Raw genomic sequence first — 22,549 nt, 5'->3', positions numbered from 1 at the left:
ACAGATCAACGATCCCACTTCTGATACATTTTGTTACACCAGTTTAAGGATGTTTGGATAAACGACCCCTTCACGTATGACACTATTGCATCCCACTTCTGACAGTTTTTACTTAATCAGACGGATACAAACTAACATTCTACTTCTGACACTATATACTACTACACTATAACCATTCTCACACAATGTCACAGAAATCAAAGGTTCGAAAATAGCCACCCCACTTCTGACACCATCACATCCCACTTCTGACACAGTTTGTAGGGAACTCTAAGGATGTGGACTGAACATCCCTCTTCTGAAACAGTGTAAATGAACTCTGATCAATGACCCCACTTCTGATACATTTTGTTACACCAGTCTAAGGATACAGAACAACGACCTCCCGACTTCTAACACTGTTGCATCCCGCTTCTGACAGTTCTTACTGAATCAAACGGGGACAAACTAACATTCTACTTCTGACACGACTACGCTATACCCCTTCTAACACAATTTGTAGCCCACTTCTGTCACCATTACACCCCACTTCTGACACAGTTTGTAGTGAACTCTAAGGATGTGGACTGAACATCCCTCTTCAGTGTAAATGAACTCGAAGGACACAGCTGAATGATCCCACTTCTGACACAGTTTGGACGTAATTAAAGGGGCACAACTGAACCACCTCACTTCTGACTCTTATCCCCACTGTACTTCTTATCTCAATTCACCTCAAGACCACAAACACAATTCTGCACTCCACTTCTGACATCCTTGCATTCACACTTACTGCAATCTGTCAACAAACTCTTCAGCATCCCACTTCTGACATGTTTGTCAAAGACATTTAACAACACCTGCTAACCACCCCGATGTCGATACTTCGCATCCCCCTTCTGCCACCCCCCCCCCCCCCCCCCCGCCCTAATGAGCCACATGCCGCTTCACCGCGGTTCGAACCTCTCCGCCGAGGCTTCAACCTGCGTATGTGCGCGCATCCAGAGTGGGTGCCATTAGGCCATCGGGAAGAACCATCTATAAATATCTCTTATGCGTGTTTGTCACGCACACTGGTCGCCCACTTCCCCCTCAGCTGACCCACGCGCGTGTCGCGCCGCATTAGCCCGGCGCTTTAAGAAGCGGGCTCCAGGCCGATGAACGAGCACCGAGTTGCAACTTTTGACGTTATATCCCCCCCCCCCCTTTAAAAGGACGTCAACTCACTTCCACTCTGAGAGGTGCTCATGAGAGGAAATGGGAGAAACATCCCACTTCTGACACAATTTTGTCACAGAGCTTCTACGAACTGTCCAACTTCTGTGGGTTGGGTGGGGGCGACGACCAGGAAAGAGCCTCGAAAGTCAGGTAAGTGCCTGCAAGTCAAACTGGGCTTTCAATTTAAACTCAGCATAAAAATCCCATCCGTCCATTTTCTTCGTCGCTTATCCTCACGAGGGTGGCAGGGAGTGCTGGAGCCTACCCCAGCTGTCAACGGGCAGGAGGCGGGGCACACCCTGAAGTGGTCGCCAGCCAATCGCAGGGCACACGCAGGCACGGGGAGAAAATGCAAACTCCACGCAGATCGCCGGGATCGAACCCGGGTCCTCAGAACCGTGAGGCCAACCCCCTTTCAGCCGAGCCACCGTGCCGCCCGTTTCTAAATTATCCAACGCTTCATTGTCACATGTTCGATTTGCATACATGTACAGCAGGGGTGTCAAAACTCATTTTTCTCGCGGGCCACGTCGTCGTTCCGGTTTCCCTCAGAGGGCCGTTACGACTGTGAAACAAAGATATTGAATCGTCTCATCATATTTACATCAATTTATGAACTAGTTTTGGAATCGGAAATCAGGGGTAATGTTTTTTTTCCCCAACTATTCACGTTTGGTAACACAAAAATGGTTGTAACATCTTACTATTTATGATACACGACAATTTGACATTTTGGTCCCAATTTTTACAAGAATCATGGAAATTGACGCTGTAGATTTGTCTTCGCGGGCCACATAACATCGTGCGGCGGGCCGGACCTGGCCCCCGGGCCTCGAGTTTGACACCTGTGACATACGAGATCGTGTTTAAAGTGTCATTTAATTGAAATTGTGTTGACAAACACGAAAGGAAGCACCGACCTCCATTTACAAAATACATTTTTTATTCAAAATTGTATTACGTTATTACCAACAGTGGTTTATATTCATCACCCCTTGCTGTGCATTTTTTGGTTTTGGTCCACTTGATCTAGTTTTACGCGAAAGCCATAAATATACATATTTTTTTTGTTGTCTCCGTGTGGTAGGATATAATATTTATTCCGAGGAGTCGGCATTTTCCTGGCCGCACGTCTTCAGTCAACCTCAAACGGTAGCAGTTTTGCAAATTTAAGAGCAGCAAAAGCGACGCGCGATGCCAGCGCCGTTTCGACCATCTCCTCCACCCCCCCCCCCCCCCGGCTCGTATTGTTCTCTTTGAGGCCCGCAAATCTTGCGTCCACGTGTGCGCGAGGGCCGTCCGCCAGCGTGCATGCATTGAATGAGCCCAGAATAAAGCGCCCAAACGGGCCCGGTCGGCTTCACGATCAGAGGACCGCAGATGCTCGGCAGACCGTGTTAAACGTCACGAGACGTCTTCGCAGGAGATTTAAAATACGACATTTTTTTAACGAGACTTTTTTTATGGAGAAGTGGAGATTTAAGACGTTCAAGAGTTCTTCGAGAGTTCTCCTTGGTTAAATTCTCACAAACCTTGAATTATCCAAAACATTAAAAGGTCCAATAAAGTTGAATTTGGAGACTAAAATGTTTATCAAATCAAGAAATTGTACAACCATCAATTTTTCTTTTCAGTGTTGAGCTTAATAAAATATATTGTAGAAGTGGTGACCCCAAACGGGACAAGCCGAAAGGAAAAGAAGAAGTAGACAACACTGAAGTCATGAACGAACTCTTTTACGAAAACTTTTTGGGGAAAACAATCAAAAGATGCACAGAACTGGTGTGGTCAGTTGAGAACTGTGAGAAATGGTGTCAGAAGTTGGATGCTTGCTTAGATCATTAGTTAGTTGGTGAGAGCTGTGATAAATTCTGTCTGGAACAAGGTGGTCAGTTTTTTTAATTTTAAGATCATTGGTGCCAGAAGTGGGAGAGAGAGCAGAGTTCCATGATCATTTTTTTTCAGAAGTGGGACAGGTGGTGGAGTTCACTGACAAATTCTCTCAAAAGTGGGACGGTTAATTTAATTCTGCAATAAATGGTGTCAGAAGTGGGAGAGAGAGGAGAGTTTCCTGATTCTTTTTTTTCCCAGAAGTGGGACAGCTGGTAGACCTCACTGACAAATTGTTTCACAAGTGTGACAGTGGGTATAATTTTGTAATAAATGGTGTCAGAAGTGGGAGAGAGACAAAAGTTTTGATTTTTTTTCCAGACGTGGGACAGCTGGTAGAGCTCACTGACAAATTATTTCACAAGTGGTACGGTTAATATAATTCTGTAATCAATGGTGTCAGAAGTGGGAGAGAGAGGAGAGTTTCAAATTGTTTCACAAGTGGGACGGTTAATAGAATTTGTAATAAATGGTGTCAGAAGTGGGAGAGAGAGGAGCGTTTCGTGATTTTTTTTTTCCCAGAAGTGGGACAGCTGGCAGAGCTCACTGACAAATTGTTTCACAAGTGGGATGGTTAATCTAATTCTGTAATAAATGATGTCAGAAGTGGGAAACAGAGGAGAGTTTCGTGATTTTTTTTTTCCCCCAGCAGTGGGACAGCTGGTAGAGCTCACTGACAAATTGTTTCACAAGTGGGACGGTTAATAGAATTTGGTAATAAATGGTGTCAGAAGTGGGAGAGAGAGGAGCATTTCGTGATTTTTTTTTTCCCAGAAGTGGGACAGCTGGTAGAGCTCACAGACAAATTGTTTCACAGAAATGGGACAGGTCCAGCGGTGAGCAGGGGTTGGTGATTCATCTTTTTAGAGCAGGGATTATGTGAGTCAGAAGTGGGATGTCTGATTGGAAGTGTTTTGCAATAATTGGTGTCAAATGTAGCGTGCCAAGATAAACGATTTGGAAGTGGGACAGGCTCAGTGGAGTTCTGAAATTCGCAGTCCCAGAAGCGGGACGGTAGGCTAGCGTCAGACGCGGGATGCTTTCAAAGTCAAGACATTTTCATCGCCAACGAGGTTCCAAATATTCCATTTCGGAAGCAAACAAACCAAAATCCGGGACACGCAGTTTGCCGAGAAGGCGCTCGGGGGTGGTCCGCACGTAAACAAAACACAACTTGAACTCGGGTCTTGTTTTTGTTTGGCGTACTCGCGTTCCCGCGTCCGCCGCAAAATGTCCAAATAAGGCGGGCGGGACAGCGACGGGGTTTTGCGCCTCCGCTTTGCCGTTTATCAGTCGCTCCGTCCTCCCTCCGTCGCCGCCGTGTCACAAACACGTCTGCGAACTCCCACCTTCAGATTTTGGCAAAAAAAAAAAAAAAAAGTTGGCTTTGCTTCCGTGATTGTGTTTCGGTTTTTGCCGGCCGAGGCCTCGCACCCGACAAGGACTTTCTCTTCTTTCGTCTTTTATGAATCATTTCCTTTTACCTTCTGCCGACGCACACGTGCGCAACATGTCTGCAACCCCCCGCCCCCCCCACGCTGCTTCTGCCCGACTTCTCCCACCGGAATATTGGGAACAGGTTCTTCTGGCACGGGCGCCCTCCATATTTAGTGTTTGACAAGGGGGAACGCCTTCTTGTTAACCTCCAGACGCAGCCGGATGGCGTACGATGAGGCGCAAGTATGGAAACCAGGGGGTGAAAGGGGAAAAAAAATGCACTCTACCTGCAGAATGTCCCCCCCTCCATGGTGTTAGAAGTGGGATAGGTTCATAGAATTTGGTGACAAATGGTGTCAGAAGTGAGATAGGTTCAGAGAATTGGCTGAAAAACTGCCAAAAGTAGGATCGTTCAAGACTTCTGTAAGAAATAATGTCTGAAGTGGGATAGGTTAGTAGGATTCTCTGAAATTTTGTCAGAAGTGGGATGGTTTGGGAGTGCTATATAACATATGGTGTCAGAAGTGGCTTAAGCTGGTAGAATTGTCTTAGAAATAGTGCCAGAAGTGGGATGGTTTGAGAGGTCTGGAACAAATGGTCTCAGAAGTGGGGCAGGGACCAAGAGTTCTGTGATGAATGGTGTCAGAAGCGGGTTGCTTTGAGAGTTCTCTCAAAAATGATGCCAGAAGTGGCTTAAGTTAGTAGAATTTTCTTAGAAATAGTGCCAGAAGTGGGATGGTTTGAGAGTTCTGTAACTGGTCTCAGAAGTGGGGCAGGGACCAAGAGTTCTGTGATGAATGGTGTCAGAAGGGGGCGCTTTGAGAGTTCTCCCAAAAATGATGTCATAAGGGAATGTGAGGATGTGAGGATGGAACAAATGGTCTCAGAAGTGGGGCAGGGACCAAGAGTTCTGTGATGAATGGTGTCAGAAGCGGGTTGCTTTGAGAGTTCTCTCAAAAATGATGCCAGAAGTGGCTTAAGTTAGTAGAATTTTCTTAGAAATAGTGCCAGAAGTGGGATGGTTTGAGAGTTCTGTAACTGGTCTCAGAAGTGGGGCAGGGACCAAGAGTTCTGTGATGAATGGTGTCAGAAGGGGGCGCTTTGAGAGTTCTCCCAAAAATGATGTCATAAGGGAATGTGAGGATGTCAGAAGTGGCTTAAATTAGCAGAATCCTCTTGGAAATGGTGCCAGAAGTGGGATGGTTCGAGAGTTCTGTAACAAATGGTGTCAGAAAATGGGCAGTGGGGTGGGAATAAGAGGCTCGAATAGTGAATGAACAACGGGTGTCAGAATTGGAGTTATGGCAGCTGTGGTCTCAGAAGTGTAAATTAGTAAAGTTCTATGATTAAAGGTTATAGAAGTGGGACGTTATTAGACATTTGAAATGAATGGTGTCAGAAGTGGGACTGCGGGTACAGGTGATTAAGGAATTATTAGTGGAGTTTTGTGACGAATGGTGTCGGAAGCGGGATGGTTTAAGAGTTCCCCCAAAAATGATATCAGAAGGGAATGTGACGATGACAGAAGTGGGACATTAGTAGTGTTCCCTGGCAAACGGTGTCAGAAGTGGGATCTGAGTAGAGTTCGGTGACTCATGGTTTCAAAGTGGGGTGGGAATAAGAGGCTTGACTGGTGAGTGAATGAATGAATGGTGTCAGAATTGGAGTTATGGCCACTGTGGTGTCAGAAGTGTGCACTTAAAAAAATTGTATTATGAAAAGTTATAAAGTGGGACATTATTAGACATTTGAAATGAATGGTGTGAGATTGTGAGCACAGGTCTTTGAAGTGGGACTATTAGTGACGTTTTGTGATAAATGGTGTCAGAAGTGGGAAATAGAATTCTTTTTATCATTCATAGCACTCTTCAGACTCTCCAAGCATCCCACCTGACACTCCATTACATCCAATAATCACGCGTGAGCCAATCACGACGCAGTCAGACGGTTTTCGCAACTATCCCGCTGCCCGTCTGTTAGCTCGTAGCTTAGCGCGTGCTTGCGAACAAGCCCCACTTCGGCGCTTGGACTTGAAACTACCGCCTTGCTGTCCGTCCGGCACCGAAGACGGCGCGTTGCCACGGCGGCTTTTGGGCCGAGCGGCGATACCGATTTGCCCCCTCGGAGGTCGAAGCGAGGCCCACGCGAGCTCATCTGGGTCTTATCTGCGGTGGAAAAACCAGGGAGTAAAACTCCAGGATTCCTCTCCAGTTTTCCGAAAACCAGGTGTTGAGTTTCATTGCCGTCATATGGGAAACGTACATCACGCGTGTGCGGGGGGGGGGGGGGTGCGGCGGTTTCCTCGACGCCGCGTCCTCGGGGGAAGCGTCGTCGTTGCCGTGGCGACAATAACGTTCAAAAGGATAAGCCCGTCTCGTCGTCGGTCCGAATACGTGTGCCCGGGGGGCCGTGACATTCGTAGATTTCGTCCGATGTTGAACAAGCTCCCACGCGCGCGCACGTGAACATAACATATCATAAAAAAATCATAAATGCAAAATGAAAACCGACAGTTGTGTTTTCCAAATGACTTTTATTGACCACTGCACCAAGTGTACCGATATCAGAAATACGACACGGGCCGAAGCGAACGCGCACAACAACCGCGGATACGCAGCGACCGATTCTTTTTTTTTTTTTTATTATTATTATTTATTATTAATCTCTTAAAAGTAAGAAAATGAGTAAGGCCTCCACAAAGTCACCTAATTATTTAAATAGTATCTTCAAACTTTTTTCTTTAAATGTGGAAAATAACGAGTCAAACGACACAGACGACGACTTGGCAACGTGTTGTATGATAAACAGATTGAGGGTATTTTTGTTTGTTTACACACCTGACATTTACAGCGGTAGAACCTCGAGGGTTCCGCGTCCGTGTTCCGAGAGACTAGCAAGTCCGGTCTCGAGTGGGGGGAGGGGCTCGAAAGTCCGTTCACATCAGGCTCCCCGGCCAGGACACGATGGTCAACGTGATCCGCCCTCGGAGCTCCTTGAGGAGACGGACCAACGCCATGTGGGTCATGCCCCACGTGCTCTTCCCGTTCACCTCCAGCAAGATGTCGCCGCACCTGCAAACGGGCGCGCATTCATAAATACAATTATTTAAAAAAACCAAAAATTAAAAACAGCGATTTGCATCTTACCTTATGCCGCCGTCGTTGTAGGCCGGCGTGCCCTTGACGATGGAGCGGATAAAGAAGCACTGGTTGCAGTTGACCTCCTCCTGGCCGCCCACGATGCTGAAGCCGAGGCTGCCCGACATGCTCCGCCGCAGCACGATGTCCTTGCAGCTGTACAGATGCCTGCGGGGACAAGTGGAAGGGGGGGAATTGGATCGTTTTATCGTCAACTGTGTACGCGTGAACGTAATATTAGTGTAGCCGGAACGCCTTCGTCGTTCGCTTTAATTTGAGGTGTGAGTCAAAGGGGGTTTGCCACATATCTGTTGTGCTGCCCCCCCCCATAGGGTTAAAGGTCAAGTGTCGTGAAATGCATAATTTTTAGTATGTTATCAATGAATTAATGCATTTTTTCACCACAAAACATAATTTTGATGCGTATGGCTTTTTGTAACCCCCGCCATGAAAATCCTCTCAAATGGTGTCAGAAGTGGGACTCTGACTACGGGTGATTAATGAATTATGAGTAGAGTTTTGTGACGAATGGTGTCAGAAGCGGGACTCTGAGTGCACGTCTTTAATGAAGGTTTTAGAAGTGGGAGTATTAGAGAAGTTTAGTGACAAGGCCGAGGCGCCGAGTCCGCCGGTCACGGCTTCGAGTCGGGCTAGCTGATGGCGGCGGCTCTGAACAACGCTTCCCGACAATGCCGCACTCATCCGGCATGCGGCGACGACAACGCCGTAAAGCGGCTCAGCTCGGCTCCGTGATTGGCCACCTCGGCGCCGAAAATGAGCCACCCCGACCAAAGCGGCGCGTCCGCCGGTCACGGCTTCAACGAAGGCTGCCGCGTCAGGCTCGCAGACGGCAGCGGCTATGAACAACGCTCCCGACAACGGCGCAGCGCACTCAGCCGCGTGCAACGACAACGCCGTAAAGCGGCCCGGCTCGGCGCCATGATAAGCCACCTCGGCATCGAAAATGAGCTCGTCGCAGTGGGTTGTCGGCCTCGTCGGCCGGGGCGGCTCGTCCGCGGAAGTGGATCGGACAGGAAGCTGGTTTGGCCGTGATCAGATACCATCTAAATATGGCCTCAAAACAATCGGGTAATACAAGACATTGAAGTGAATAATGTTATATGTATTTTTCAATATAATATCTATTTTATAATATTCATAAGGATGACACTTGACCTTCTACGAGGAACGCTCACAAACCTGGGCAGCTGCAGCCACGACACCCACAGCGGGGAGTAGTCGCCGTTGGCCGGCGGGCTCTTGGTGCCGCCGTCGGGCGAGGGCGCCAGGCAGCGCGGCGGCTCGCCCTCCGGCGGGCCTTCGTCCGGGGGGCGCATCTCCAGGACTTTGAGCACCACGGGCGACGAGGTGTTCTTCAGGTTGGCCACGGCCTCGCTGCGCGTCACCCCCGTCAGGTCCACGCCGTTCACGTTGAGCAAGATGTCGCCTACGGGCGGCGGAGACGAGGGGGAGCCCGCGTGAATTATTCGACAAAGTCTGAACGCCACCTGTGCCTTTTGAAAAGAGCAAAGCTTGCTTTCAAGCTAGCATCTGAAGGACGTGTTGCCGTGGGAGCGTTTGCAAATATTCGAGAATATGTATCCGGCCCCCTGTTGTGTTGTGGGTCGCGTGAACCCATTTCAATTAGAATGTTAAAAGCAACGTAATTTCTGGCCTACAGACCGCACCGGATTATAAGCCTAACCGAGTACATTTGTAAAGGAAATACCATTTGGTACATACATAAGCCACACCTGTGTAAAAGCCACAAGTGCCCACAATGAGATATATATATATATATATATATATGATATAACTATATTTACAAAGAAAGACGGTACACAGAAAACGTTTTCAAAGTTTTAGTACCTTAGAGATTATCTTAACATAGCAACAACACGGTAGCATGAAGAGGGCTAACAAAAAAAAACAAAACATAACGGTTAAAAAAAAAAAAAAACAGCCAAGGCAGCTACACAGTAGCAACACGGTAGCACACTGCTAACAGAGTCGGTTAAAAAAAAAAACATACCTAAAATACTGAGACGCGACAGTAACACAGCAGAAACATGCTAGCTAACAGGGCAGGTTAAAAACAAACAAAAAAAAAAACAACAACATACCGGTAAAAATCACTGAGACACGGCAGTAACACAGCAGCAACACGCTACCATCGGGCTAACGCTAGCGCAGCACTAACAGGGCCGGTTAAAAAAAAACAACATACTGGTAAAAGTCACTGAGACACAGCAGTAACATGCTAGCGGAGCGCTAACAGGGCCGGGGCTGGTAAAAGTCACTTCCTCGGCACGTATATTCCACCGGTCCCACTCTTACCTTTTCTGCTGGAGTGCCCCCTTGCGGGCGTTAGAAAAAATGCACAAAGTCGACGCATCACCGCATAAACCGCAGGGTTGAAAGCGGATGAAAAAAGTCGCGGTTTGTCGGCCGGAAATTACGTTGTTATTCCCTTTGGCTCAGTGACAACGTATTTACAATGAAATGGTTATGATTTTTGAGATTATTTTTTCCCCCCCAGTTTTGGACACTATTTGGATCTCCTGTTATCTTAATGGGATTCAAAATAATATTCTACACATTATTCGTACTTGTTAAATTGAGGTGAAATAAGTTCGCTTTGAATCTAACGTCAAATTTTTAATCTTGAGGACATCTTAATACATATTTGTTTCCAAACTATTCTCAAAACTTTAAATTAACCAACACGGGAACGCGCAAATAGCGTCTAATTGTAGAAAAAAAAACATGATTAACCTTAAACACACCTGAAATGGGAAGAAATATATGTAATAAATAAATGTAAAAATTGAGAAAAAGGAATTATAAAGACACTTCTGAACCTCTTTGATATATTTTAACTCGCATGTGTGGAGAGATATTTGCAAATATTAACAAATATATATGAAAAAGAAAAAAAATTAAAACCATCAGAAGAAGACTCATCCATCCATCCATCCATTTTCTTTACCTTTATCTATCTATCTATCTATGTGTTCTTTTGTGTATGTGTGTTACAAAAAAAAAATCATCGATATATTTTCTTGGCCGCTTATCCTCACGAGGGTCGGGGGGAGTGCTGGAGCCTATCCCAGCTGTCAACGGGCAGAAGGCGGGGGGCACAACCTGAACTGGTCGCCAGCCAATCACATCAAGACAAACAGCCGCGCTCACAATCACACCTTGGGGCAATTTAGAGTGTCCAATTAGTATTTCATGTTTTTGGGGGTGCCCAGGCAGGCACGGGGAAGAACATGCAAACTCCACACAGGGGGGGCCGGGATCCAAGCCGGGTCCTCAGAACTGTGAGAACCCACCGTTCCCCTTCATCCTGATATTTTTAATAAGAAGAGTTTTGGGGTCGAATTGACCCAGGGACATGAGCGCTTTTCCTTCGAAACGCGCATAAAACCCAATGGCAAAGCCGACAATCATTCGTTATGCAGCAATATGAAATATTGAGCCTTCATAATCCCCAAAAGAGAGATTCATACATGGAAGGTCAATGGCACGCTTAATATGCATTAAAGACCCCCCCACGAGTCAGCAAAATCTCCCTCAGGAGTGTTGCCAGGACATAAAAGGATCCCGCAGCTGATCCCACCCCCCACCCCCCAACGTTACGCTAATGCTAATGTTTTCCCGCAGTAACAATTCACGCCGCGCGATTAACCCTCGGAATTATGCACGTGTTCGGTGCAAATCCGGTAATCGGATGGGTCGACGTGACACTTGCTTTCAACGCGAGGGTTACCTTTGCGTATGGAGCCCTCCCGGCCCACCACGCCGTCGGGGTCCACGTTGGTGACGTAGATGGGCAGGTCCCACCCGCGGCTGGACATGCCGCCGGCCACGGCCATGCCCAGCGAGTCGTACGGCTCCTTGGTCAGCGTGACCGTTTTCTCGTAGCAGGCCGGCTTCTGGCACGAATCCTAACGGGGGCGACGACATTTGAAATCCATAATCATATTCCATATTGTCGCGTCCGTGCCTGTGTTTGTGCGCGCGCGCGCGCCAGCTGACCAGCAGCGTTTGCTCGATGTCCACGGGGGAATACGGCGGGGGGCCGTCCGTGGCCCACGGCGCTTCGTGGAGGATGTCGGGCGTCGGCAAGCAGATCTGGCGCGACACCACGAAGTGGACGCCCTCCTCGCTCGCCTGACGAAAACAAAACACGCTGGCGGTTGAACGTCACGTCGATGCTAATTTCCATTAGCCTGTCTTTGCCGTTTTGCATACATGTTAGCCTTGAGCTAGCAGACTTCTGCTTTTCATGAAATGATACAGTTGGCTTGAATATTTTGCTGAAAGTTGAACTTCTTCCTGTTCTATGTGACACTTTTACTGTAAACTACAACTGGGAGTGGGCAATACATTCCTTAACTTCCTTTTATTTGGAGATTTTGGAGGAATACTTGTATATATTGAGCAAATTATTAGGATTTAAACTAGCTAGTGGTGCTTATGTCCGATCCTGTCGGTACCATTCCTGACTGACCAAGCTAACCTATGAAGGCGAGCTAACATAATCAAATATTTATACTATAATGATTCCATTTCTCACCCATCATTGATTATATGGCTAACATTAGCATAGCATGAGAGTACATAAAACACAAGCGAAAATTTGATGGGTTGAATTACTATAGTCATATGTTTGTTTTCTGGTCATCCATCCATCCATCCATCCATCCTCTTTTCCGCTTATCCTCACGAGGGTCAAGTGCTAGAGCCTATCCTAACTGTCAACGAGCAGGAGGCAGGATACGCCCAGAACTGGTCGTCAGACGGTCGCGGGGCACATAGAGACAAATTGTCGCACTTTAATAAAGAACAGAGCACACTGGCGTATTGTACAGTTGTAATAAATGAATGTAAAATATTTATTGGCGCATCATGATTAATTTTTTTTGTGGCTCCTTCTTGTATGTACGAATTTGCCACTTGAAGGCAGTATAATAGTCCTGCTGACAGCTAGAAAGAAGACTTTTCACAGTTATATTGTATGTCTGCATGAGTCGCTGCACCGTTTGTGCAAATATCCGTTGCTTAATAACATCCATCCATTTTCTTAGCTGCTTATCCTCACAAGGGTTGCAGGGAGTGCTGGAGACTATCCTGGCTGTCAATGGGCAGGAGGCGGGGCAGACCCTGAACTGGTTGCCAGCCAATCGCAGGGCACATAGAGACAAACAGTCGCACTCACAACCACACCAATGGGCAATTTAGAGTGTCCAATTAATGTTGCATGTTTTTCGGATCCATGCTTTCATTGTCTTAGCCGCTTTCATTGTTTTAGCCGCTTATCCTCACAAGGGTCGGGGGGGGGGAGTGCTGGAGCCTATCCCAGCTGTGGCTCCTTCTTGTATGTATGACTTTGCCACTTGAACAGTCATACCGACAGCTAGGAAGAAGACTTTTCACAGTTATGTTGTATGTCTACATGAGTTGCTGCACCGTTTGTTCAAATATCCGTTGCATTATAACATCCATCCATCCATCCATTTTCTTTGCCGCTTATTCTCACAAGGGTCGTGGGGAGCACTGGAGCCTATCCCAGCTATTAGGAGGCGGGGTACACCCTGAACCGGTTGCCAGCCAATCGCAGGGCACATAGAGACAAACAGTCGCACTCACAACCACACCTATGGGCAATTTAAGAGTGTCCAATTAATGGATGTTTTTGGGATGTGGGAGGAAACCGGAGTGCCCGGAGGAAACCCACGCAGGGACGGGGGGAGAACATGCAAACTCTACGCAGGCGGGGCTGGGATCGAACCCGGGTCCTCAGAACTGTGAGGCCAACCGTTTTCTGGTGATTTTCTGGTTTAAAAAAAAAAAGAAAAAGATTTCACACCTTCTAGGAAGTTACCGTACAATTGCAAATTTTCCTGACTTCCATTCAATTTCCCTCAGCCTGAAACAGGTTGTGGCAACATAATCGAGTTTCATTTCTTGAAGTCAATCCTCAAAAGTGAGTGAGTGAGCGGCTAAGCGTTCCGGAATGTCCTTTATTGGCTGGGCCGGTGTGCTATGAGAGCGTTTTTACATACACGGGAGCTACTTTTTGAAATGACTGTATCCTTATTTGCATTTTCCATCCGTTGACCCGCCACTTACTCCCACTTCTGCCCGTTTCTGCCTCTTCACCTCCCGTGAGAGTCGCCAGCGGTCCCGGCGGCGCGGAGCTCAACTCCTTAATAAGCCAATCCCGGCCCATTATTGCCATAATTGGCCTAATTTAATTTCAGGCCCGCCGGTTGTGAATCTTCGTCAGAAAGCGCCCGCTCGGGGAGACCGACGGGGGGAGAACCCACCGGAGCCGGTCGGCCGGTCTTCTCGGGCAGGAACTTCGCAGGCTCGGAGACCCTGAACGACTCAACGGCAATTAACCGCCATTAGCCAACAGACGCCGATGAGTGGCGTGGGACCGTCAGGAATTACGCGTAATCAAATGTAGACAACAGCGAGACGATTATCACAAATCACGACAATTACCTTTCATACCGCAAGGGCACAGTACCGTAGTTCCTCACATGGCAGACGCCAAATCTAATTGAGGCCACGCCCCAATCAGCACAGATCAAGATTCCCCTTTTTCCAATGATCATAGTTCATAGACCCCCCCCCAAAAAAACTGAAAAACTGAAAATGTGAAGCCTAAACTGATTTTTGGCTCAAAGTATTGACCGTTTCACTGCACGGACTTTCTTCATGACAGGTCCCTTTTAATTAGTTTCGAACTCGCATTTCTCTTGATATGAAATTTACAATACTTTTAACATTGTTACATATCAATCCGCATTTAAAGGGCCACTGTCATGAAATGGATGATTTTTAGTATGTTATTAATGAAAAAACAGCAGCCAGTATGGACCCATCCGTTTTTTTTTCCCCACCACAAAACATGATTTTGACGTCTATGGCTTTTTGTAACTCCTGCCATGAAAATCCTCTCGAGGGATTTGTTTTGGAGAGGAAGCAGGAAGTGACGTACGGGGTAGGAGCGCCCTCTAGCCGACTCGTTTGTTTCTATTAGTGTTACCTGCGGGAAGCTAGCGCGTTGTTCCTTCGTGTTAGCCAAAATGCCGGCTCGTTGCACTGCGGAACTCGAACACTCGGGAGGATGGATTTACCCTTCATAAGTTTCCAAGAGACCCGGTTCGTCGTGAAAAATGGATTGCACGGGTGCAGAGGACGAGAGCTTTGTGTGTTCCAAACGACAGGTAGGTGTGTATACAAAAAACAATAGTTGGGGGGGGGTGTAATCCTTTCAGAACGTAACAAAAGATCAGCGTACGTAAGTCAGGGGTGCTAATTGTGTCGATGTGCCCATCGGTGCCGTGTCCGCCAATCACGGCTTCGGGTGGGTTGGCTCATCTACGCAGCACGGAGGTGGATCGGATTGGGAGGTGGTTTGGCCGTGATCTGCATATCATCTGAAAGTGGCTCGAAACGATAGGTACGATACTAGCCCCGGTCACTTCCCTCGATTGTGAATGATCTCTTCTTTGAAAAGAGCTTCCGTGTCCCATAGTAGGTGGGCGGACGAGCCGCCGCCGAAGCCGTGCCTCGCGGACGAGGGCCACGGCTTCGGCCGGGCTGGCTCATACATAATGTCTGGGAGTCTGTTGTTAGTTAGAAGTGATCCGCATATCATCTAAATATGGTTCGAAACGATATGGTAACATTGCCCCGGTCACTTCACTCGGTTGTGAGATGTTCTCTTCTTCGAAAAGAGCTCGAATAGAGAGAAATGACGCGCTCTCCGCTCATATTTATTTTTTCGGCTGGACGATATTGAAGTTATGTATTTTTCATTTTAACATTTATTTTGGAATGTTTATAGGGATGACACTCGGGCTTTAAGTACACAAGCAAGCCCAGCCGCTATTTTGTCTGCCCTCCACCAACCTGTATCAGGAGTGCAGCATGTTCCGGGGCTCCGTAGCGCAGATCGTGTCCGTTGATGGCGAGCACGCGGTCCCCGACCCACAGCTGCCCGTCCCGGGCTGCCAGCCCGCCCTCCAGCAGGTCGAAGATGTACAGGCCGGGCTCCTCGGGCCTCCGCACCAGCTTGATGCCCAGCTGCTCGTCCGGCGCGCTTTTGCTCAGCACCACGTGGACGCTGTCGTCCCGGAAGGGGTGGTGGTGGGCCGGGCCGTGGGACTGGTGGGCCCCCGCGATGGCCGCCGCGTGCGGGTGGCGGTAGCGGTGGCGCTGCTCCCGGAGGATGGTGAGACGCAGGAGCTGGCACGGTTGCTTGAGGGTGGCCACGGCGTAGCAGTGGGACACGTTGCTGATGTCGATGCCGTTCACCTGACACGTCCAGAAAAATGCATTCAACCATGTGCAAAAAGCTACCAATGTTGAGTTCATTCAGTAATTAACTACTAACTACATAGTAATTAACTATTACTATTCTTAAAATATTTTAAAAGAAACATTTCTGAATTTCAAAATTTAAAACACTCTGTAGCCAATCAGGCACAGTGGTGCAGCTGGGAAAGCATAGACCTCACAGTTCTGAGCACCCGGGTTCAATCCCAGCCCTCCCTGTGTGGAGTTTGCATGTTCTCATTGTGCCTGTGTGGGTTTAAAACTATTGCCACGCTTTCCTAAAAAGAAGACAAACTATTGTCACGCTTTCCTAACAAGACAAACGATTGTCACACTTCCTAAAAAAGAAGAAAAAACTACGGTCACAGCTTCCTAAAAGGAAGACAAACTATTGTCACACTTTCCTAAAACGGAGAGAAACTATTGTAACACTTTCCTAAGAAGAAGCCAAAGTTTTGCCCCACTTTCCTAAAAAGAAGACAAACTATTGTCCCACTTTCCTAAAAAGAAAACAAACTATTGCCACACTTTCCTAAAACGGAGAGAAACTATTGTAAACTTTCCTAAAAAGAAGACAAACTATTGTCACACTTTCCTAAGAAGAAGCCAAACTTATGCCCCACTTTCCTAAAAAGAAGACAAACTATTGCCCCACTTTCCTAAAAAGAAAACAAACTATTGCCACACTTTCCTAAAAAGAAGACAAACTATTGCCCCACTTTCCTAAAAAGAAAACAAACTATTGCCACACTTTCTAAAAAGAAGACAAACTATTGTCACACTTTCCTAAGAAGAAGCCAAACTTATGCCCCACTTTCCTAAAAAGAAGACAAACTATTGCCCCACTTTCCTAAAAAGAAAACAAACTATTGCCACACTTTCCTAAAAAGAAGACAAACTATTGCCCCACTTTCCTAAAAAGAAAACAAACTATTGCCACACTTTCCTAAAAAGAAGACAAACTATTGCCCCACTTTCCTAAAAAGAAAACAAACTATTGCCACACTTTCCTAAAAAGAAGACAAACTATTGTCACACTTTCCTAAAAAGAAGACAAACTATTGTCCCACTTTCCTAAAAAGAAAACAAACTATTGCCACACTTTCCTAAAACGGAGAGAAACTATTGTAACACTTTCCTAAAAAGAAGACAAACTATTGTCACACTTTCCTAAGAAGAAGCCAAACTTATGCCCCACTTTCCTAAAAAGAAGACAAACTATTGCCCCACTTTCCTAAAAAGAAAACAAACTATTGCCACACTTTCCTAAAAAGAAGACAAACGATTGTCACATTTTCCTTTAAAAGAAGACAAACTATTTTCACACTTTCCTAAAAAGAAGACAACATCCCAAAAACATGCAAGATTAATTGGACACTCTAAATTGCCTCGAGGTGTGACTGCGAGTGCGACTGTTTGTGTCTGTGCCCTGCGATTGGCTGGAGACCAGTTCAGGGTGTACCCCGCTTTCTGCCTGTTGACATCTAGGATGGGCTCCAGCGGTCCGGCGACCCTTGTGGGCATAAGCGGCTAAGAAAATGGAGGGATGGATGGATGTAGCACATTCATGTGTCTTGAAGAAGGCGGGGCCTAAGGAGTGACATCATTAGCTCCGACTGAGCGCTGGTTAGCCTTTTTCACCCAAACGGTTAGCATCCATTGTCAAATTTTCTCATGCTCCTCGCGAGTGTTTTCATTTTGCATTCATATGTCGGACTGTGGATCGGAAGTACAAAGTTCCACAAATCCAAAAACTCAAGTCCGGCGAAGGTCCCACCGCAATACGGCCTTGTGGCGATACCTTGAGGATCATGTCCCCGGGCAGCAGGCGCCCATCTCGGGCGATGACCCCCTCCCTGTAGATGTCCTGGATGAGGATCCGCACCAGCGGCGTCTCGTTGCCGCCGACCACGCTGATGGCGAGCGGCTCGCACGGCTCGGCGCGAGTGATTTTAATACTGGTCACTTCGCCGTCGGGGATCAGGTGGTGGAGCTGCGGCAGGGCCAACACTGACGGAGGAAGAGAAGACAAAAAAGTTGGGAGTCCAGCTGTGCGGCGCGAAGGGGGGGATTAAAAAAAAGAACGAAAGAAAAACGGCCATTTTGAAAGCCAAGTTAAACAGGGGAGGAAGTCATGAGAAGATGGCGGAGCAGCTGCCTCCACTCCCTCAGGTTACTCAAACAAAGTCGCGCGCGCCAACAAAAAGGAAAAAAGGCGCTTTGGCTGATTGTCCTCGCTCGATGTTTGCGCGATTAGTCACGTACATCTGTACGCAACGTGCATGGGAACCAGCGCGAGCGTTGTTGTCAAACAAAAGCGTTTTCGAGGCCCGATTGGGAAGAAACAAAGACGGCCTTTCGTTCGGCTTTGCGTGCGACGCCTCACTTTGGATGCGTTGTAAATTTTAACGCAGAGGTGATCTGTTAACGGAATGCCGGTCTAACATCAGAAGGCTTTCCTTTTCGGGAAATTATGCAAAGTACATTAATTTGTGGTGTAAAAGTACATGCATTTGTATTTTTAGATGCATGCATTTTTCTCACGTTGTAGTCACAAATTTACTCTGTATGCAGAAACTATTCATGTTGTACTTTACTAAAAAAAAAAGGCAAGACAAAAAAAAATGATACTGCGCTTTCCTATAACGAAAAGCTTTTGTCACACTTTCCTAAAGAGAATGTAAACTATTGATGTCATACTACAAATAGTGACAACAAAATATTAATGCTGCACTTTGCTAAAAAGACGAACTATCGTCGCACTTTCCTAAAAGGAAGACAAACTATTGTCACACTTTCTGAAAAAAGAAGACAAACTATTGTCACATTTTCCGAAAAAAAAAAAAAAGCCAAAATATTGCCACACTTAGCTAAAGAGAAAGTAAACTATCGATGTCAGACTACAAATAGTGACAACAAAATATTAATGCTGCACTTTCCTAAAGAGAAGACAAACTATCGTCACACTTTCCTAAAAAAAGCCAAACTATTGTCACAATTTCCTAAAAAGAAGGCAAAATATTGTCACAATTTCCTAAAAAAAGGCAAAATATTGTCAGTTTCCTAAAAAGAAGACAAACTATTGTAACACTTTCCTAAAAAAAGACAAACTATTGTCACACTTTCCGAAAAAGAAGACAAACTATTGTCACACGTTCCTAAAAAAAGACAAATTATTGTCACAGTTTTCTAAAAAGAAGACGAGCTATTGTCACACGTTCTTAAAAAGAAGACAAACTACTGCACTTCGGCTCTGCAGGATTTGCAGACCGTTCGTGGGGACCTGCTGTATTAAATTGAGCATGAGCTGAAATCGGACAGCTTTACCGCACAAGCTCGTGAGCACAAGCACTTGAGAACGTTTTTTTTCAATGACTTTAAATGTGTGTGAAAGGAGTCAAACTATTTGAAAAATGTATTTTTTATACGTCTCCAGATCTATAATTCACCGATCGTGCTTGAGTCTGGAACATATCAAACATACTGCATTTATATCAATCAAAAATGAATTGCCGGTTTCATCCAATCGTGTTCTGGCCAGCCTTCAACGTCACCAATGATGCATCTCGGCTTTTATTTCTGTTTTGTCGGCTGGAAATGAAAAATGTCTCGGTGTCCCTCAGCGGGTGCGTCTCCCCCCCCCCCCCCCAATTCGCAATTTACACTTTCTCCACACTCCAGAGTCAATATTATGCCTGCGCCTTGCTTGAAGGGTGGAGAGCGTTACTGTACGCCCGGCGCGATTACGTAAGGCTCAGCCCTCTCAGACTGCGACGTTATCTCCCCTGCGTTTGGGGCTCGTATCGGCGTCTCCGCTGACAATTCCTCCTCCGCTCGTCTGTCATCCTTCCTTTTCAAAGACGTGCCGCACCGACGCCGGAGCGCGCGTGTTCAAAGGAAATGTTATGCTTTTTTTTTTTTTTTTTTTTTTTAAATAACGATTTAAAATAGTTCTCTGGTGTCTTTTAATAAGCTACCTGGGAAGTGCTTTTTGGCAAAAATCCCCCAAGGAGCAAGAATTCTAAAACGGGTGCGGAGTCAACAATCGTGTAACAATTTTTGCGTTGAATCAGTTAATAATGCATTGATTTAATATTCATTTGTGTTATTAGATCGATTGGCATTTGCAATTCCGCCTATTCACGAAACTGTTCGTTTTTGTGCTTAGGGCAAAACTACGCCCGAGCTGGTAAAGCGTTGGCTCTCACAGTTCTGAGGATCCGGGTTTGATCCCGGCCCCGCCTGTGTACAGTTTGTTCTCCCCGTCCCTGCGTGGGTTTTCTCCGGGTACTCCGGTTTCCTCCCGCATCCCTAAAACATGGAACATTAATTGGACACCCTAAATTGCCCCTAGGTGTGGTTGTGAGTGCGACTATTATCTGACTCCATGTGCCCTGCGATTGGCTGGCCACCAGTTCAGGGTGTGCCCCGCTCCCTGCCTGTGCCTCGTGAGGATAAGCGGCAAAGGAAATGGATGGATGGATCCCTTGATGCCGCCTTGAGGTGTCTTGAGGCCACGAAACAATGTTGAAGTGAGTGAAGGAGATCCATTTAGGCAGGCCATAGCCTTGTCTAATAGGAAAAATGGTGCTTCTGCAGGCAGTTTTAGTCAAAATCCGAATACACGCTTTTAAATAAATATCCTTAATATTTTTAAGGTACGGCTTTTGTTAGAGTGACCACCAAGTGTGACTACTTGCACTCGAGCGTCCAGAGTCGGAAGTGGCACTGACCTAGCCAGAGCCCAGATTCGAACCGAGAACCTCACGACTACGCGAAATGCGCTCACGACTTTTCCAAGCGCCCAATCCGAACACTGAAAAGTCAATTTGACACGCGTTCCCTTTAAATTTAAGTATCACTGAAGATTAATGAATGGACTGCTAACGGCTGGAGAGGACACCGTGACGGGAATTCTTCTCGTCCGCTATCCCGTCCCCCGTCCCTGTCCGAAAACGGCCCGGGGGCGATCGCACCCCCCACTCCACCGCCGTCCGTATTCGCCTCCCGCGATGCAACTGTTACGCAACGTGCAGCTGAATTATTAACGGGAACATCTGCTCGGGCTCGGAGCCGTGTCACCGTCCTTGTTCCGGCTGGGGGGGACGTCACAAATACACATGCGCACGCTCTTTTGGGGGGGGGGGGATCGGAAAGTGCACATGAGGCAGTTCGCCCTCCCCCAGGATTCGCGCTGGCATTTGCACCATGGCTGCTATAAGAAAAAAAATAAAATGTAACCATTTTAGCTGTATTAAAGTCATGAAATTCTCAGTGTTGCGTAATTTTGAATGATTGTGTAATTTCTTCCTCTCTCTTTAAATAAATCAGTAATACACTGTCGTCACCAAATTGGCAATTTCGCCTCTATTCGGGTCACTTTTTTTTTTTAATTCCTTGTTATTTACTGAATCTAATCACAGTTTGGAATTTTTTTTCCCCTAGACGCAACACTTGAAAATAAGATTTTTTTATTTTTTTTTTTCAAGTATTTTTCTACCAGATTACAACAGTCAATTTTTGGACAAGGATGGAAGGAAGATGCTTTATCAATATTCTTAAAAAACTAAGATTTAGTTTAGAAGTACTTAAGATTTAAAAACAAAAGATATCATTTAGCACAATTTTGATTTTAAGAATACTCTCTTCTATCCTTGGAGAATTTAATAAATGCCCCCAAAAAGAATATTTTTTTTACCTTAGTAACACCCATATTGACACAAAAACATCAATTCTAAAAAATGTACTCCAAATATATTATTCTATAAAGTGAAATACAACTGAATTGTATGTAACAAATTTACTGTGAAATAAAAAAATGATTAGAGCCACTATAACGTGAGTAAGAACATTTACAGTGAAGAAAATACGTATTTGAACACATTGCAAGTTCTCCCAAGAAATCGCGGAGGGGTTATCACTGGGGTTAAAAATAAAAACGTATTTTATCCTCGCTACAAGACTGATGTTGCTTCAAATATTACGATTTAAAAGAAAATATAAACCAAAAAATAAATAAAATGGCCAAAAACGAGCTCAGTGTCTGGCGGCAGGGGGAACAAAAAACAAAGACGTTTCGTCCGTTTCCGTCTCCTTGCTGATCCCTACCTCCTTGCGGCACGCTGGAATTCCTGGCGTTGTCGCGCTCCTCCGAGGTCTCGTGGTTGACGGCGGTGCCGCTTTTGGTCCTCCGCAGGACGCTGAAGGCCCGGTTGAGCCTCCGGAAGGAACGGCTCCGCACTGGACCAGAAAGTTCAAGAGTGAGGGTGAGAGTACGTGTCTGGACATGTCCGGACGGGGCTGCGGTGCCTTGCGGCTGATTGGTCGAACCGTTTATAAACAGATGATTGGTTATTACCGTTTGAAAGTAGTTATAACAATAATGATTGACATGTGACGGTGAAGGTCGTTTTCCCAAATTTTACACGTCGTAAGAACCATTCACTTCCCGCCCAAGTCCGCTGACACGTCGACGGTGACATCACAGGTGGTCGGCGTATTACATAAACGCAAAGCCAAGTCGCGGATTC

The 22,549-nt window shown here is 46.4% G+C and overlaps 1 protein-coding gene across 9 annotated transcripts in view; it reads right to left on the bottom strand.

Moving 5' to 3' along the window:
• Positions 1-7,070: 7,070 nt before the first annotated feature.
• The window catches only part of lnx1 (ligand of numb-protein X 1), a 61,676-nt gene continuing 46,197 nt past the window's right edge, over positions 7,071-22,549 (bottom strand). For 8 of the 9 annotated variants that reach the window (XM_061825449.1, XM_061825447.1, XM_061825451.1 and 5 more), the window contains 8 exons: positions 22,128-22,259; positions 17,821-18,029; positions 15,594-15,998; positions 11,703-11,837; positions 11,434-11,611; positions 8,862-9,108; positions 7,671-7,829; positions 7,315-7,595 (listed from right to left, as the gene is read on the bottom strand). In XM_061825449.1, coding sequence (XP_061681433.1) covers positions 7,460-7,595; positions 7,671-7,829; positions 8,862-9,108; positions 11,434-11,611; positions 11,703-11,837; positions 15,594-15,998; positions 17,821-18,029; positions 22,128-22,259 — 1,601 coding nt within the window. In that variant the 3' untranslated portion in view covers positions 7,315-7,459. Of the gene's footprint in view, positions 7,596-7,670; positions 7,830-8,861; positions 9,109-11,433; positions 11,612-11,702; positions 11,838-15,593; positions 15,999-17,820; positions 18,030-22,127; positions 22,260-22,549 lie in introns of all 9 variants that reach the window. The other variant, XM_061825445.1, reaches the window with a different exon arrangement.

Source organism: Syngnathoides biaculeatus, chromosome 7, assembly GCF_019802595.1.
Source record: "Syngnathoides biaculeatus isolate LvHL_M chromosome 7, ASM1980259v1, whole genome shotgun sequence".
Lineage (NCBI taxonomy): Eukaryota > Metazoa > Chordata > Actinopteri > Syngnathiformes > Syngnathidae > Syngnathoides > Syngnathoides biaculeatus.
Note: the sequence above shows the minus strand (reverse complement) of the source record. Positions and strands in the feature narration are given on the sequence as shown.